General features: G+C 34.1%; 2 protein-coding genes and 1 pseudogene across 2 annotated transcripts; 2 read left to right on the forward strand and 1 right to left on the reverse strand.

Moving 5' to 3' along the window:
• Nucleotides 1–5,818: 5,818 nt before the first annotated feature.
• On the forward strand, nt 5,819–6,571 carry LOC128033919 (secreted RxLR effector protein 161-like). The gene has a single exon (XM_052622419.1). It carries the CDS (start codon nt 5,819–5,821, stop codon nt 6,569–6,571), a length of 753 nt encoding a protein of 250 aa, XP_052478379.1.
• Nucleotides 6,572–10,015: 3,444 nt separating this feature from the next.
• Nucleotides 10,016–11,016, forward strand: LOC105775807 (uncharacterized; annotated as a pseudogene).
• Nucleotides 11,017–14,783: 3,767 nt separating this feature from the next.
• On the reverse strand, nt 14,784–17,747 carry LOC105777549 (selenium-binding protein 1). Its single transcript, XM_012600894.2, has 7 exons — nt 17,484–17,747; nt 16,536–16,731; nt 16,190–16,417; nt 15,883–16,114; nt 15,697–15,804; nt 15,336–15,608; nt 14,784–15,261 (listed from the first exon to the last, which is right to left on the reverse strand). Exons 1-7 carry the CDS (start codon nt 17,593–17,595, stop codon nt 14,980–14,982), a joined length of 1,431 nt encoding a protein of 476 aa, XP_012456348.2. The 5' UTR covers nt 17,596–17,747; the 3' UTR covers nt 14,784–14,979.
• Between the last annotated feature and the right edge of the window lie 503 nt (nt 17,748–18,250).

The raw sequence follows: 18,250 nt of genomic DNA on the forward strand, positions 1-18,250 counted from the left end.
GATGTCAATGCTTGCGTGTGTTTGCTTATAACTTGATCTTAATATGGAGGTATGTTCCATTATATATATGCTTGTGATATTTTGATATATGATTCAGTAATGGGTGGTGAAAAGCATGATTTACAATCGACAATGAAGTTAGCTCAATTTGAAAGTGTGTTTATGGTATATGAAATATAGGCTAAGTGATGGTTAATTCGTTATTTTTGATTGGTTATTTAGGTGCGATTGGTGATGTCAAATTATGAATATGTTTTGTGATAGTTTGGTTTGGTCATAAGAGATTTAACTTGTGGACCGATTATATGAATAATGAATCGGTTGAGCATATGTTATTTGGTTGGTTACAGATCATGTGAATTTGGTGTACTTATGATATGATCATTTATGGTTTGGCTATTTTGATTCAGTTTGTAGTGACAAGTATACACATATACTATGCTTGAATATTTGGTCATATAGGTTCAGTTTTATATGGCTCTTTGGATGATTGAAAGAGTAATGTCTAGACATGATATGTTTTATTATTGGTGATTGGAAATGGTTTCAAATTGAAACGGTGTTTATGCACATGAGAATATATTCATAAATGGTATTAAAAGTATACTTGACCATATTGTAAGTTACTAATGTCGTATATGTGTATAAATTTTAAGTAGTGTAATATGGCTCGTTTGGTGTATAATAGGCACATGTGCAGAAGTTACTAAATGATATGTTGGATATTTAGATAATGATATGAATTGATATGGTTAGTTGTGGATTAGATATAAAATGGTCATATACAACTTATTGTGGTGGTATATGCGTTTGGTATATGAAATGATACATACCTAGTTGTAACTTAAGAGATCGAATGTCATATATTTGATAGTGTATGGTTTAAATCTTGTAAATATGAGACATGTGTAAATTGGTTTTGTTGTATAACAACTTAGTTCGAATGGTGGTATATCGTTTGGTATATGAAATGATACATACCTAGTTGTAATTTAAGAGATCGAATGTCATATATTTGATAGCTATATGGTTTAAATTTTGTAAATATGAGACATGTGTAAATTGGTTTTGTTGTATAAAAACTTAGTTTGAATATTTGGAATAGACCAATAATATTGATGTGATTGAATTGATGAAGCATGGTTCATATATGTAAAATAAGTAATAAATCTTAATGATTTTATTAGTTATTTGTTTCATATGTAATAAATTGAATTTTATAATTGAATGAATGATTGCTATTTAATCTAAAAGTTTATTTATGACAATTGAATATGAGATGAATTTCATGACTATGTTAAACTGAGTTTTATCCGATAATGCCTCGTAATCCTATTCCGATGATGGATACGGGTTAAGGGTGTTACATGTTTTGTGTCGCATCAACACTATATGGTGTGTAGGGATGGGTGAGTGTTTTTAACCTCACATGATGTGATGGGATGGACGGAGACGGTGTGTAGAGGATGGGGGTAGGATTCTGTATGTCTGATCTGTCATCTGTCATCTGATTCTGATATCTGTTACTGTTATAGACTTAGGTCTAAATCTGTATCTGACCGTATATAAAATTCTGTATATGTGGCATGACTATTTCTGTTGGGTTACACACTGAGTTTACGAAAAATCATATCTGTTTGTCTGTTCTGTTCAAGTAATTCATAGACTTAGGCGGGTCAATGCGATGGAGGCTCAGAGGTGACCACTTGACAGAGAACTATTTTTAATTAGTAACAATGGTTTAATTTTAAAATTTGGCTTTTCTTGAGTGTTTGTAATTTTTGGGACTCTCTCTCTAGACTATTTGATTTTAACTTTTGGATTTGAATCTCGGTTTTGCTTACTTTTTCGCAACGTCAACAAAAACACTTTTCGTAAACAAATGGTTTTTTTTGAAACACGAGCTTGGTTTTGTTTTAAATGATTTCCAAACTTCTGCTACGAAATAAATGGTTAACTTTAAAGAACAACTTATAACGGTTTCAATGATGAATATGTTTAAAAATACCTGGACATTTTATCAAATAACTAAACATGGTTTTATCGAAGTGTCGTCAGTTTTAAAACCCTTCTTCGTAACACTCCCAGATTAGGCCATTGTTGAATATTGGCAATATCCCACATTGGGAAAAGATAGAAAGGGAGGGGGTTTGATTTGTTATATATAGAACCCCTCCCCCTTAGGTTTCATCATCCCAAAATCTCATTTTGAAAATCCAAGTAGCTAATTGTAACTTGGTGTTGATCTTCTCTTTTGTAATATTTCTAGCGGAATATTAATTTGGTAGTGTTCGAGGACGTAAGCTAAATTGGCCGAACCTCGTTAAAATTCTGGTGTTTTATTTCTCATTTGTTTGCTTATATTTAATAGCTTTATGTTGGTTATATTTATTTAGCTATTATTGCTATAAATAACTAAGTGAGTTCTGTCTAGTTGTTGGGTTTTAAGTGGGACCATTTGTGACCCCTCCAATTTAACTGGGAATTTTCTTAGTATAATTGTTGGCATAATAATTATCTAAATATTTCTGATAATATTGTTATTAATATTATCGACGCTTCCGCAACAATTGGTATCCGAGCCAAGGTTTTGTAGTATGCTCTGTGTTTGCAGCTTAGTCTGATCTTACACATCAGAAACATTTCCTAAAGCTTGTGGGTATTCCGCATTTGGTGGCTATTAAATAGAAGCTATGGCAAAAATGATAGAAGAAAAACCATCCACATCAACAACTTCCACCTCGTACATTTTGTCGAGGTTGGAACCGCAAATCTGAGATTTGCGGTGGAAATTTTGATGGAACAGTCATTTCGGCATGTGGCAAAGTGAGCTTCTAGATGCCCTCTTTCAACAGGTCTAGATATTGCCATTGAGGAAGAAAAACCGAAGGGTTGATGATAAAGAATGGAAGACCATCAACCGATTGGCATGTGGTACAATTCGATCATGTCTTTCCGAGAGCGAAGTATACATTCAAGAAAGAGACTTACGCAAGTAAGTTGTGGAAAGCATTGGAGGAGAAATTCAAGAAGAACAGTCAAAATAAGTTGCATATGAAGAAAAGGCTGTTTCGTTTCAGTTATGTTCCTAGTACCACGATGAACGAGCACATTACCAATTTTAGTCAGCTGGTGGCTGATTTGTTGAATTTGGATGTGACTTTTGAAGACGAAGACTTGGTGTTAATGTTGTTGGGATCGCTTTCTGAGGAGTTTGAGTACCTTGAAACTACTCTACTTCATGAAAAGTCGAAAGTAACTTTAGTAACTGCTGCATTGTATAGCTATAAACTACGCCGAAAGGATAAGTTAAAAGGTTCAGGTGAAGCAGTAGTGGAAGCATTGGTAACAAGAGGTCGTCAGCAAAGTCGGTCTAAGGGGAAGAGAAGAAAGTCCAAAGGTCGAGCTGTTGCCAAAGATGAATGTTCATTTTGCAAAGAAAAAGGACATTGGAAGAAAGATTGTCCAAAATTGAAGAAAAAAGGGAAGACTCCGCAAGATGCAAATGTTGCAGAATGCAATAGTGAAGCAGAGTCAGACTTTTCTCTTAGTATGTCATCTTCAACATCACATGCAGATGAGTGGATCTTGGATTCTGGTTGTTCCTATCATATGTGTCCCATTTGGGAATGGTTCTTTGAATTTCAAAAACTAGATGGAGGGGTTGTTTACATGGGTAATGATAACACATGTAAAACAACCGGGATAGGTTCAATTAAACTAAGGAATCATGATGGATCTACTAGAGTTTTGCGGGATGTAAGATATGTCCCAAAGTTGAAGAAGAATTTCATCTCTTTGGGGTCGTTAGAATCTAAAGGCCTAGTTGTGACAATACGAGATGGAGTTCTTAAAGCAACTTCAGGAGCATTGGTGATGTTGAAAGGCATAAGAAAGAACAATCTGTATTACTACCAAGGTAGTACAGTGGTGGGGACAACAGCAGCAGCAATTTCGAGTACCAAGAAGGACGCTGAGGCAACACAGCTGTGGCATATGCGTTTGGGCCATGCTGGTGAAAAATCCTTGCAAACTCTAGCCAAGCAAGGATTATTGAAAGGTACAAAGACTTGCAAACTTGAATTTTGCAAGCATTGTGTTATGGGAAAACAACGAAGGGTGAAATTTGGCACCGGGATTCACAATACTAAAGGTATTCTGGATTATGTGCATTCTGATGTATGGGGACCGTCCAAGACTCCATCACTTGGAGGAAGACGTTATTTTGTCACCTTTATTGATGATTTTTCCAGAAGAGTTTGGGTGTTTCCTATGAAGAACAAAGATGAGGTGCTTGAAGTTTTCCTTAAGTGGAAAACTAAAGTTGAAAATCAGACAGGAAGGAAGATTAAGGTTCTCCGATCAGACAACGGTGGAGAATATAAAAGAGATCCATTCCTGAAGATATGCCAAGATTGTGGCATAGTAAGGCACTTCACCGTAGGTGGAACACCGCAACAGAATGGGGTGGCAGAGCGTATGAATCGAACGCTTGTGGAGAAAGTTCGATGTATGTTATCTAATGCTGGATTAGATAGAAAGTTTTGCGCTGAGGCTGTGACGTATGCTCAACATCTCATCAATCATTTGCCATCATCTGCTATAAATGGCAAGACTCCTTTGGAGGAATGGTATGGAAAACACACTCGATTATGTCACCTTGCGTATTTTTGGTTCTATTGCATATTATCATGTGAAAGAATCAAAGTTAGATCCAAGAGCAAAGAAGGCTCTATTCATGGGCTTCAATGCTGGTGTTAAGGGATATCGTTTGTGGTGTCTAGAGGCAAAGAAGACGATAATCAGTAGGGATGTTACCTTTGATGAATTTGCCATGTTGAATAAGGTAAATCCAGAAGGAGTGAGTAGTATCATAGCATGGTGGAGTGTACTCCGCAGCAGGTGGAGTTTGAGCAGAGTGTGGTAATTCCAGCAGAAGGTACCACTAGTGATTCTTCATTGGCAGATGCAGAGTCAGATGAGGAAGAGGTTCCTACCCAAGAGCCTCAACAAGAATCGAGCCAATTGCGATGAAGGCGAGACGAGAAATTGAAACCGCTCGTTTCAACGACATGGTAGCTTATGCACTTCAGTTGTTGATAATATTCCATCCACTTACACCGAAGCCATTCAAAGTTCAGAGAATGATAGATGGTTAGGTGCAATGGAAGAGGAAATGCAATCTCTAGAGAAAAACAAGACGTGGAAGCTGGCACAACTACCAAAAGGGAAGAAGGCGATTGGTTGCAAATGGGTATTTGCAAAGAAAGAAGGATTTCCTGACAAAGAAGATGTTCGTTACAAGGCAAGGTTGGTGGCTAAAGGCTACGCTCAGAAGGAGGGAATTGACTATAATGAGGTGTTTTCTCCAGTTGTTAAACATTCCTCCATTAGAATTTTGTTGGCCTTGGTAGCGCAGTTGAATTTGGAGCTAGCTCAACTTGATGTGAAGACCGCGTTTCTACACGGTGATTTGAAGGAGGAAATCTATATGACTCGGCCCAGATGGATACTGAGGTTCTTTGGTAAAGAAAATTGGGTTTGTAAACTTAGCAAATCGTTGTACGGATTGAAACAATCTCCGAGACAATGGTACAAACGATTTGATAGGTTCATGAAGGACCAGAAGTACAAAAGAAGCAAATACGATCATTGTGTGTATTTTGCAAGCTTCAAGATAGTTCCTACATTTACTTACTCTTGTATGTTGATGATATGTTGATTGCAACAAAAAGCCAAATGGAGATTGATAGATGAAGGCTCGATTGAGTAAAGAGTTTGAGATGAAGGATTTAGGGAAGCCAAGAAGATTCTCAAGATGGAAATAACTCGGGATGAAAGAGGGCAAACTTTGGTGTCACAAAAAAGATTTGGAGAAGGTACTACAACGTTTGGTATGTCGAAGGTACAAAACACTGTAAGTACCCCACTTGCTCCTCATTTTAAACCGAGTAACCGATTATCTCCAACGACTAAGGAAGAACGAGAGTACATGGCAAAAGTCCCATATGCAAATGCAGTTGGAAGCTTGATGTATGCAATGGTATGTACGAGACCAGATATTTCACAGGCTATTAGTGTTGTTAGCAGGTACATGCATGATCCGGGCAGGGGTCATTGGCAAGCTGTGAAATGGATTCTGCGGTATCTCCAAAATACCATAGATGTCGGATTGACATTCGAGCGGGATGAATCACTTGGTCAATGCATAGTTGGATATTGTGATTCTAATTATGCAGGTGATTTGGATAAGCGACGATCTACAACTGGCTATTTGTTTACTTTAGTAAAAGCGCCAGTTAGTTGGAAATCTACCTTACAGTCCACGGTAGCTTTGTCTACAACAGAGGCAGAGTATATGGCAATTACAGAGGCTGTGAAGGAAGCAATTTGGCTTCACGGATTGCTTAAAGACTTGGAAGTTGGTCAGAAACAACTTAAGGTATATTCTGACAGTCAGAGTGCTATTCATTTAGCAAAGAATCAAGTCTTTCATGCACGAACGAAGCACATAGACGTTCGCTATCACTTTGTGCGGGAAATTCTCGAAGAAGAGGAGATACTTCTCTAAAAGATTCACACTACGGAGAATCCTGCAGATATGCTGACTAAGGTGGTTACAAGGGCCAAGTTTGAACATTGTTTAGACTTGATCAATGTCCAACACATTTGATATGGCGTCGTTGGCGCAAATTTGAAGACACTATTGAAGTTTGTGTTATGAGAAGATGTTTGAAAATGTGGAATATCGCCAAGGTGGAGATTTGTTGAATATTGGCAATATCCCACATTGGGAAAAGATAGAAAGGGAGGGGGTTTGGTTTGTTATATATAGAACCCCTCCCCCTTAGGTTTCATCATCCCAAAATCTCATTTTGAAAATCCAAGTAGCTAATTGTAACTTGGTGTTGATCTTCTCTTTTGTAATATTTCTAGCGGAAATATTAATTTGGTAGTGTCCGAGGACGTAAGCTAAATTGGCCGAACCTCGTTAAAATTCTGGTGTTTTATTTCTCATTTGTTTGCTTATATTTAATAGCTTTATGTTGGTTATATTTATTTAGTTATTATTGCTATAAATAACTAAGTGAGTTCTGTCTAGTTGTTGGGTTTTAAGTGGGACCATTTGTGACCCCTCCAATTTAACTGGGAATTTTCTTAGTATAATTGTTGGCATAATAATTATCTAAATATTTCTGATAATATTGTTATTAATATTATCGACGCTTCCGCAACAGCCATAACGTTTAGGCCGTGTTTGGGGTGTTACACTTTTTCTTTCTTTCTATTTCTTTTTATTTCCAATTATATAAATTATTACAATATTTTTTAATTACACATAACATTATTCAATCATACAAATTAATAGAAATCTTATAATATTTTATTACATAAAACATTACTTACTTTTACAATTTTTATAATGTTTTATGTAGCATTGAAGCTAATCGAAAACTCATTGTAAGTAGTGTGAGAGCATGAAAAAGTGACATAAGAAGAGAATGAATTTTACTAGTAATAAATAAATATCTAATATTTGTGAGCATACATGTAAAATTGATATAATTTTAAACATAAAATAATGATAAAATATGCGCAAAATATTTTGATACAATGTTGAGGAAAGGGACGGGGTCATACAGTTTAAACCTGTATTAAACGAGTGTCTGATAAGAATTTTAACCATCATTTCATTCAAGTTAAGAAGTCAATGTGATCTTTTAATAATGATAAAATATATTAATGTATAAAAACTTCTTAATAGCTTATGTAATTTTAAAATTTTAATTATGAAATATATAAGGGTAATGTACAAGAATAGACACCCAACTATTCAATTCATTCTATTTTGGTTACCCAACTATTACGTTTTTCGATTTAGTCACTTTACTTTTTGAAACTAAATATTTTAGAGACCTAACACCGCCACTTGGCAAAAATAAAAAGAAGCAAATGATTTGGAGAATTTTTTTAGGTTTTTAGTTAAAAAATTTAATTATGTTATTTTTAATTTCTTGTAATTTTTTTATTTAGAAATTAAAATTTTAGATTAATAGATTAATTATAAATTAAATTACTATATTCCATAAGTAGCCTTAAAAAATTATCATCTATTTTTTAAAAAAAATATTTTACTATGGAGGTTGAATTTCTTACTGATGATGAAAAGAATGTGTTGAAACAAAGCAGAAAGAAGAGGATAGAAACATTGGTGATTGAGGCATGCTTGAAATGAGGGACATGAGTCTGAAATGCCAAGGCCAACAGGCCTATGCTCCCTCTATGTTTGGTAGAAGGTAGGTGATGCAATTGAAGTGTGATCATTTTGACTCAATTTCAAATTATGTTTTACACTTGTAATTGTTGGTTGAAGAAGGAAGATGAAGGTTGTTGTTGTTCCAAATTCAAGGCGGTTGTAATTTTATTTGCCTCTTTAGGGTTGTGTTTTTTGTTTCATTTTTTTAGTCATATGAATCACATTGTAAATTTATATGATATTTTGAATTTCTAGCATTGAAAACATTTATCAATCCATGCAACTCTTCTATTTTCTTTCTTTATTTGCAACTATTTGTTAAAAAGAAGCATATAAATATTAGAGAAATCGATAAGAAAAATTGTTAACAATAATTGGCATGTAAAATGTGTTGATTTATCCCATATATTAGTTCAATATTGTATTTATTAGATTTTACTATTTTATTATTTATTTATTTCAAATTTTAGATATATATTTTAAAGTATTTTAAGTTATTTAGAAATTTCATATTTATTAGTAAATAAGTAAATCTAGTTTAAAATTAATAAAGTTTCGTTATAGTTGAGTTTTTTTATTTAGGATGTAATTAGATAGATTATATAAAAAACACAAATATTTTTGTTGAAGTTGGCTTTCATGCAGCACAAGGAGCAAATCAAGCTGTCCGAGCCATGCAAAGTGCAGCTCGAGCACATGTTGTCATTTTGTTACTTTTCAGCTTATGTTTTGTTGCTTATTTAGATTTGAACCAAGTTTGTAATGAGTTTGTTGTAAGTTGGTGTTGATAAGATTTGATAAATCAACACAACAAGATGTACAAGCAATGTTTTATTAGTTTCAAGACAATGATAGTGGAGTTAGGTGAGTTTAGGTAAAGTTTTGCTGTAATAAACTTCACATTCACTTGATATATGTAACGTTTACATTTCCAAACATGAATAAATCAATTTTCATCAAATTCTCTCTTAGCCTGCAGCTAACCAAGCTATTTGGTTAAGAAAAATCATGGCTGATTTGAATCTATACTAAAGAGAAGCAACAAAGATTAAATGTGACAATGAATCTGCTGTTGCAATTGCAAAGAATCTAGTATTCCATGGGAGAACAAAGCCTTTCAAGATAAAGTTTCATTTTGTTAGAGAAATGGAACAATCTCAAGAAATTAGACTGATTCATTGTAGTTCTGAAGATTAGCTTGCTGATATCTTGACAAAACCTCTTTGTATGTCAAGATTCAAAGTTTTAAAAGCTAAATTGGGAGTATGCATTATGTAAGCCAATGATGAGTGTTAAAGTTGGCTTTCATGCAACACAAGAAGCATCACAAGGAGCAGATCAAGCTGCCCGAGCCATGCAAATTATAGCTGGAGCACATGTTGTCATTTTGTTACTTTTCAGCTTATGTTTTGTTGCTTAGTTAGATTTGAACCGAGTTTGTAATGAGTTTGTTGTAAGTTGGTGCTGATAAGATTTGATAAATTAGCACAACAAGATGTACAAGCAATGTTTTATTAGTTTCAAGGCAATGTTAGTGGAGTTAGGTGAGTTCAGGTAAATTTTTGTTGTAATCAACTTCACAATCACTTGATATATGTAATGTTTACATTTTCAAACATGAATGAATCAATTTTCATCAAATTCTCTCTTAGTTCTTTGCTTAAAATTCTGCCTTCTTTTGTTCTTCAAGCCTAATTCTGCTTGTTTGCTCAGCAAGTCATTGAGCCTTCTAGCTCAAGTCTCTGTTAACTTAATTTATCTTGCATTCTTAGTTCCAACAATTTTTCATTAATAAAATTTTTAATTCTTCTCGATATTCTTTAAGAAAGTAAAAAAATATTTCCTTTAATTTTGTCTCTCATGAAGGGGAGGGAAAAATGGTATTTTACTTCAAATCCCAGCCAAAAGCTGATGATTACACCAATTTCATGGGTCTTGACAAGTACGAGAATGAGGAGCTCATCAAATATGGCTTCATGGAAGATATCTGGTTACATGTGGATAAGATGTCTTCTGCCCATGTTTATTTAAGACTTAAAAAACGGTGAAACCATTGATGATATAAGCGAAGGTGTTGTCGAAGATTGTGCTCAGCTTGTTAAAGCTAGTTCCATCCAAGGCAAGAAGGTGAATGATATTGATGTTGTTTACACTCCATGGTCCAATTTGAAGAAAACTCCTTCGATGGATGTTCGCCAAGTTGGTTTTCATAATTCCAAGATGGTTCGGACTGTGAGAGTAGAGAAGCGGATACATGAGATTGTTAACAGGTTGAACAAGGCCAAAGTGGAAAGGAAACCTGATTTAAAAGCTGAGAAAGAAGCAGTTTATGCAGCCAAAAAAACCCAGAGAAAGCAACAGCTGAAGGAAAAAAAATGCCAAGAGGAGATGCAAAGGCTTGAAAAGAAAAGAGAAGTAGAAATAAGAAGCTATGAGGATCTGATGGTCTCTGAAAAGATGACATCAAACAAACAAATTGCAGCCACGAGCAAGTCTTTCCAGGAAGTAGAACAGGATTTTATGTGAATATTTCATTGCCAATTAGATTCTTCTTGCTGTCCGTCAAAGACTAGTTATTTCTTTTTCATTGCAAGCTTAAGTTATTTGCCTCCATTAAGTCGGTTCACTCAGGATTTTAACCTCCGTCAGTTTGGGTGAGATGAACTTCTATAAAATATGATTCAACCTCCATTGTTGATTAAGGTGTAATTTCTCTTTCTCTTTCTATTTATTCTGATTCCAAATTCGAAAATGATAAAGCCATATGGTAGAATTTATTTATTTATTTATGATTTTTCAAATATCCAAGATCTGAAATAAATAATAAATAATAAATATAATATTGTTTTAATATATAATAAAATTAAATCTAAAATTTAACTCAATATTATTTAAACTCTAATTAAAGCTCAAAACTCATATTTGTCTTTACTAAGAAGCTCATAATTAAGAAACAGATATTCTATCGATATGAAGACGTCTTAACCAAAAATAACTGAATTACATCCAAAAACTCATCGAATTCAATTAATTTTCAGAACACGAAAATTGACACATTCGATAAATGAAATTTAATAAATTTCACCCAATCTTGTATCATTAATAAAAAATATATCCAAAATTCGAAATAAATAAATAATAAAATGATAAAATTTAATAAATACAATATTGAGTTCATATATAATAAAAATTAAGTCTAAAAATCGAATCCAATATGATTTAAACTTGAATTAAAGCCCAAAACTCACTCATAATTTCTCGTAATAATCCCATCCAAAAATTTTGCTCACGTAGTCTTCAATAAAACGATCATAACTTGCGCTCCCAAACTTGAAATCGAGTGATTCAAAGTGCATTGCGAAGATAAGCGAGATCTTCGATTGATATGTAGACATCTCAGCTAAAAAATGTGTGAATCCCATCCAAAAACTAGTCGCACGTTAACTAATTTTTCAAATTTGAAAATTGCCACATTCAGTTATTAGAATTTAATAAATTTCATCCCATCCGTGCATGTATCAAGGTGTTTATAAGCTTCCTTGGCCATCACCCTTCTTATAAGCCTTGGTATGTGTCTACCTTGGTCAAATCTTGGCATGCCTAATAGGACTAGGGCAGTCTTTTGGACAAGTGGTGATTAGATTAATGGACTAGCAATCAGGCAGTGATCATACTTGATTAGACTTGGAAAAACCTTGTGTGTTGTTCGTGCATAATATTATGTAGTTGAATGATAGATAATATATGGCACATGTGTTCTTGAGTTACAAAGGTTAGTAGTTAAAATGCTTAGTCAAACGACCTACGCATCGAACTACAAACGAAATTGGAGCACATTTTAGCTACATCCACACTAAGGCAAGAAATAGGTTAGTGTTTCAAAGGCTTGAGAAATTAGTATTTATCTACTACAATATGAGACTTAAGATGATACATCATATAAGAACAAGTATTGATGGGATAAATGATAGTTTTAATTCTATTAGAAATGATCCTATCTTTGAAGATGATGATCCACAATCTAGTTGCAACAGAAAGAAAATCCTCTATTAGATGGTGAAAATTTCTGTTTATTTCTTATGGATTTTGATGATGAAATGAATATTGAATGAAAAGTTCAATCTCAAAAGCAAGACAAGTTTCATTCTAGTTCAAGTACAATGCTAAGTCAAAGTGATGATAGTGGAGGTTTAAGCCTACTTGATGACGACGATAGTGGTAGTGGTAGTGTTGGAGTTGAGTTTAGTGGTGATAGGGATGAAAGTAGATCTTTTAATTCATATGAAGGAGAATTTGGGCTTGATACCACTTCTGGGCATTTTGTAATAGGTCAAACTTTGAAGGACATGTGTCTACTGAACCTAGTAGAGAGAGAAATGAAAGTAAAGATCCATCCAAAGGAAAAGTGAAGAAGCATACTTTTGGAGGCTTTTCATCTCGTAAGAGATGAGTTTTAGTAATTTTGGGTATAGCGATTCATTTGTTAGTACTCAAGGTTATTATCCATTAGAGCTAACTCCAATTTTTTCAACCTCCGATTACAATGACACAGTTACTATTCACCATTTCCCAATTTAGTATGACTTATCCACCTCAAATGTATCACCTTCCTCCACTACATATATATCCTTAACCTCAAATGTAACCTCCACCCTAGTTGTATCAAGATTAAGGGCAAAATATTAGTTTTTATGGCTATATTTTGGATAAAGACCACAGGATCGAGTCAAGGTAGCTCTCAAAGTGAGTAAAGGATTTGATCTCGCTCATGATTCCACTATGTGGTGAAATTGAGTTGGACCACCATTTCAATGTATGAATTTATTTAATTATGGTATTTATTTTTTTAAAATTTATTATATATAATGAATGTTTGATATTTAATATGAATTTATCATGATTTTTTAATTATTATGGTATTTTATAGTGAGGGTGAAGGATTTGATCTCTCTTATCATTCCACTATGTGGTGAAATTGAGTTGTGCCACCATTTGCAATGTATGATATTTTATAATTATGATATTTTATTTTTTTAACATTTATTACATATGATGAATATTTAATATTTTATAAAATTTAATATGAATTTATCATAATTTTTTAAATTATGATATTTTAAACTGAGGGTGAAGAATTTGATTGCGCTCACCATTCTATTATGCGGTGAAATTGAGTTGTACCACAATTTGCAAGGTAAGACATTTTTATGGTATTTTAATATTTTTAAATTTATTACATAAGATAATTAATGTTTGACATTTAATATGAATTTACTTGTTTTTTATACAATATCGGGTGGGGATGGGGCTAACACGGTTTAGACTCGTACCAAATGGGTGCCCGATAAGAGTTTTAACATATGACTTGTAAAAAAAATTCACAAGTAAATAAAAATTTATAAGGTGCCACAAAAATCACTCTAATTATAATTATAATTGCTATTTTTACAAGGTGTGAGAATTTAAAAAAAAATGGACGATCGCTTTGCCCACAATAACCATGATTACGGTAAAAACAACGCGACAAAAAAACGTGACCATAATTGCAATTTAAATTGCTTCTAAGTGTGTTGAATCAAGTAGATAGATATCCCATATTTTTTACTGCTTATAAGATAAAGTAAAAAATTACTAACAATAAAATGAGTTATGGTTTACTGCTTATAAGATAAAGTAAAAATTACTAACAATAAAATGAGTTATGGTTTGTTATGTGGGCACAACTTGTACCACAAATCATTAAGCAATAACACAGTATAATTGTCATTAATAATTAATTTTTAATGAACATAGAATCAATGAAGCCTTAGTTTAATGGTAATCTAAAGACCATGAAAACTATAATACTCATCCTTATAGGAGTTGGGAAGGGGCTTGGCCTTCCAAAATTTGAAAATTATAATTAAATCCTTCAAAATTTTGAAAAATTTAATTAAGCTTCCTAAAATTTTTAAAGTTTAAATTAAACTCCCAAATATTTTTAAAAATTAATTAGGTTCCCAAAATTTAATGTCGAGATCTGCTCAATACTTATTGTAAACTATGTATGAGTTCTTATTCTATATTTATTATGGCCTATGTCTCTTCATATGTGGATCCTATATAGATTTATTTTGGTCATGTGTCCGATCATGCTTTATAATGATAAATTCGATTATAAATATTTAGATATATTCTTTGTAATTATACTTGTGACGGTATGTGTAATTTCCAAAAAGAATAGATATATTTTCAGTATTTTGAAGTTAAAAAGAATTTGAATAATTTCCCTTTAATAACCATAGTAAATATGATTGGAGTCCACAATTTAAATGACTTTAATCATTAATGGAGATGCTTATTCAGTATTGGGTCAGGTAAAGGTCTGGTTTTGGTTCCTTAAACATAGCTTTGTCTTTACAGTTTGGGGCGATGGGAATTTCAGATTGGATATAGTCGGTTCATATGCCTACATCCAATGTTTGCTTCAATTCACCATCAGGCCAACTGTACACAAACATATTCCGAATAACATGCCAGTTCCATGGAGTAGTCAATGCAATTTGGACCCTTTATTCACTTATTTCAATTGTTCATGACGGCAAATTGATCTGCTGATATACAATTGATTAACACTTGCAGTATATCATTCAAGATCAATCCCCTGCCTTGACATGTTTTCAGAGAAACTGCATTTATTTATTGTCCTACTACTACGTTAAAAGGGACTGGATTTGCATGCTTTAAATCCAAATATCGGAAGTGCAGTCACCACCTGGATATCTCATCTCATGTGCGAGGGAGGGACCATCTGGTTCTGCTCCGAAGTCCACGAAAAAGTTGGGGTTTATCTTAAGACCTCCTTTCTCGGTGTCAACATCGATCTGCAACATGTGGGAACCCTTCTCCATGAGTTCAGGATAGAACTGTCGATCCCATGTGCTGAACAGTGAGTTCGTTACGTATAGGCGTTTCCCATCTAAGCTCAACTGGATCATCTGCGGTCCCCCTCTCAGACTACGTTCCTGTAAAACCAGAAAGCATGGTTATCAATTGTTTTCAAAATAATGGGATTTTTGTAGTGAATATCAGAACAAACCTGGATCTCAGGAACATTGGACTGCCATGTTTGGCCATCTTCAGTAACAGCCACTATAGGGCTTCCCTTTTGAACCAGTCCACCAACCCACACTTGACCAGCCAAGACCGGATTCTTAGGGTCCTCGATATTATATTGTCGGACATCCCCATGAAGCCAGTTGACGAAATACAAAAACCGATCATCAAGAGAGATTAGAAAGTCTGTAATTAGCCCAGGCATTTCAGGAAGAATCCAGTTTTGTACCTTCAATGGTTGCACTGAGATTGCCACCTGCAGAAGTTGATCATCATGTCATTAGGATTGTGGAATACAATGACTTACAAAAAAATTACTGAACCTGCAAATTAAGCTATACAACCTCGTGATTCCATGAACCATCTTGGGTTTTGAAAAACCGGACCATGTTACTTGACAAGGCACACCCCACATACCCTGTATCTTTGGAGGGATCATGTAGGAATCTTATCTGCATAGAAACGGAAAGATCATGTATTAAAACAAAGATGCTAACGTGTTTCAATGTTATTAATATGTAATCAATCACCTCTAAGGGTACGAGACCAGTGTTTCCAAGATCCATTGTTTGCTTCAATTCGCCATCAGGCCAACTGTACACAAACAAATGTCTACCGTATAGACCATCTGCTACATGCTGAAGGTTGAAACCTTTGGTGAAGGCTGCAGGAGCACCCCAAGATGAGCTGATCATTGTTTTATGTCGAGGTTGGTACCAAAAGTCATAGCCGAAGGAAGGACTATGCCCTGGTTTCTCCCACCTGAAGAAATACCATAGTAGCAGCTAAGAGAACATTTCAATCACAAACGATTTCTTTTTAGTGTTATTTCTTTACCTTCCCTTTACGTTAAACTGGGAATCAAGGAGAAGAAATCCATTTCCTTTAGCATTTCCATCTTTGTCTCCGAGACATGACACCATTACATCACCGGAGGCAAGGCAGTGGGAGGTGTGCGGATATGCTAGGCTTGTCTTCTTAACAATATCGTCAGGCTGAACCACTTTATGCAATGAGGGAGCCTTGGGATTTGTCTTTGTGTCAACCACATAGATACGGCCGGATCTGAAAACAGTAATACAATTATTAGAGCAGTTCTTTACTCACAATAGTGCTATTTGTAACAGAAAAAAGGGAATGGGAAAAAATAAAGCATAAAAGTAAAAAAAACACAGTCCCTTACACCAATGAAGGCAGGATTAGGAAACGCCGATCAGCTAACGGATCACCATGGCAGGAGCTGCAAGCGTTCCATCCAGAGTGATGGAGTTCGTCACCGATATACGGCACAGGTAGCCTGTGTATAACTTTAGAATATGTAGGTGAGTTCGGATCTACATCGACTGTGGCAAGGAAATCAGGCTTCTCTCTTCCAGTTCCTGCACATATACATAACCAAAATTTGAAACTCAATTCTTTTTACAACTTCAAAACTAAGAAAACTATTTCCAACCACAAATGTGAATTGCATAAACCAGAAACTGATAAAATCATTTGCGATGAATGACAGAAACAAAGTAGGTCTATGTTATCCAGGCTTTCATTTTCCCAAAAATGGCCATCTACGAGGTTTATGTTGCAACACTAACCCAAATCCGAATCACTTACAAGCAAGTTGATAGTATATTTAGCGATAACAAATAATCAGCTCCCTGTGATTGAATTTTCTCGAGGAAAATGAGAGCTAGGAATTTTGGTAGCAGTCAATTATATTCCAATTTCCATCAATTTACCTTGTTTTTCTTATACAATAAAATCTCAAAACTTATACTTCACACACCCATTTAAACTACCACACAGGTTTACATCCTATACTTATAATTGCATAAGCATCCATTACCACTTAGCTTTAAAATAAGCATTAAAAAATTTGTAAAAGATAAATAAAGAAAAGCATAAACTATCCCAACTACATATATGAAAGCAGTTTTCAAAGTGTTTACTATGATAGCTGCATTAAAAACAAACTTAAGAAAAAGAAAAGCTCCCCCAACTACATATATGAAAGCAAAAATTTCTTTAAATCAATTATAAAATCAAGCAATAACTCAAACAACCCAGAAAAACTGCAAACCAACCCATTTATAAACAATCATATATAACCAATACAAAGAAAAGGAAGAAGAAGTACCAGTATAAACACAAGTAACATAAATAAGAGCTTCTCTAGGACCAGACATGGCTTCCAATGGAGTACCATATCCTGGTCCTGCAAGCTTGCAACACCCATTTCCTTCAACCATGGCGTAAAATCTCTCTTTATTTCTTTATTTCTTTCTTGCTTTCTTGCAATTCCAGATTCACTCTATAAAAGAATTGGGAAAATCTCTGTTAATTATTTATGGTGACAAAAACAACTGGTAATGTAATGCCGAAAATCACTTCCGTAACAACGAGCGGGTTTTCTCACAAAAATTTGTCTGAATATAGACCTCGGTTTTGTCTCCATGCAACGTGTCTAAGTTCAATGTATCGAGATTCCCGACTTTGCATGATCCTTTGTCGGGATTCAATCTCTCATCTCACGGTCGACGCTTTGACACGTATTCTACGGTTTTGTAAATTACGGCAGACGTGTTCCTGCCGTGGAATCTTTAACGGATAAAATAGCGTTAAGTGACTCCGCTGATTTTGATTTTCTAATTGATTTGAATCTTATCTTTCAAATAAAATAATGTAAGAGATGAACTGTTCCAGCCGTAACCTTCTTTATTTTAAATTATTTGAGATGTTGGATTTCCTAGAAAACGTCCTTATCTATAATCCATTTCTTTCAATCACTTCTGTCTTAACTTCCACATTTTCATATGATCATCTTTTATTTTATTTATATTTGTAATGTAGTTTTATATTTTAATTTATATTTCTTTTAATTGCTGTATAAATTATTAGGGAGAG

This window comes from Gossypium raimondii, chromosome 10, assembly GCF_025698545.1.
Source record: "Gossypium raimondii isolate GPD5lz chromosome 10, ASM2569854v1, whole genome shotgun sequence".
NCBI classification, from domain to species: Eukaryota; Viridiplantae; Streptophyta; class Magnoliopsida; order Malvales; family Malvaceae; genus Gossypium; species Gossypium raimondii.

Coding starts and splice junctions, on each gene's coding strand:
- LOC105777549 (XM_012600894.2), bottom strand. CDS start 17,595: ATGGTTGAAGGAAATGGGTGTTGCAAGCTTGCAGGACCAGGATATGGT. Junction 16,732..17,483: donor TGTTACTTGTGTTTATACTG/GTACTTCTTCTT, acceptor GTATATGTGCAG/GAACTGGAAGAGAGAAGCCT. Junction 15,609..15,696: donor ATGGTTCATGGAATCACGAG/GTTGTATAGCTT, acceptor CAACTTCTGCAG/GTGGCAATCTCAGTGCAACC.
- LOC128033919 (XM_052622419.1), top strand. CDS start 5,819: ATGGAAATAACTCGGGATGAAAGAGGGCAAACTTTGGTGTCACAAAAA.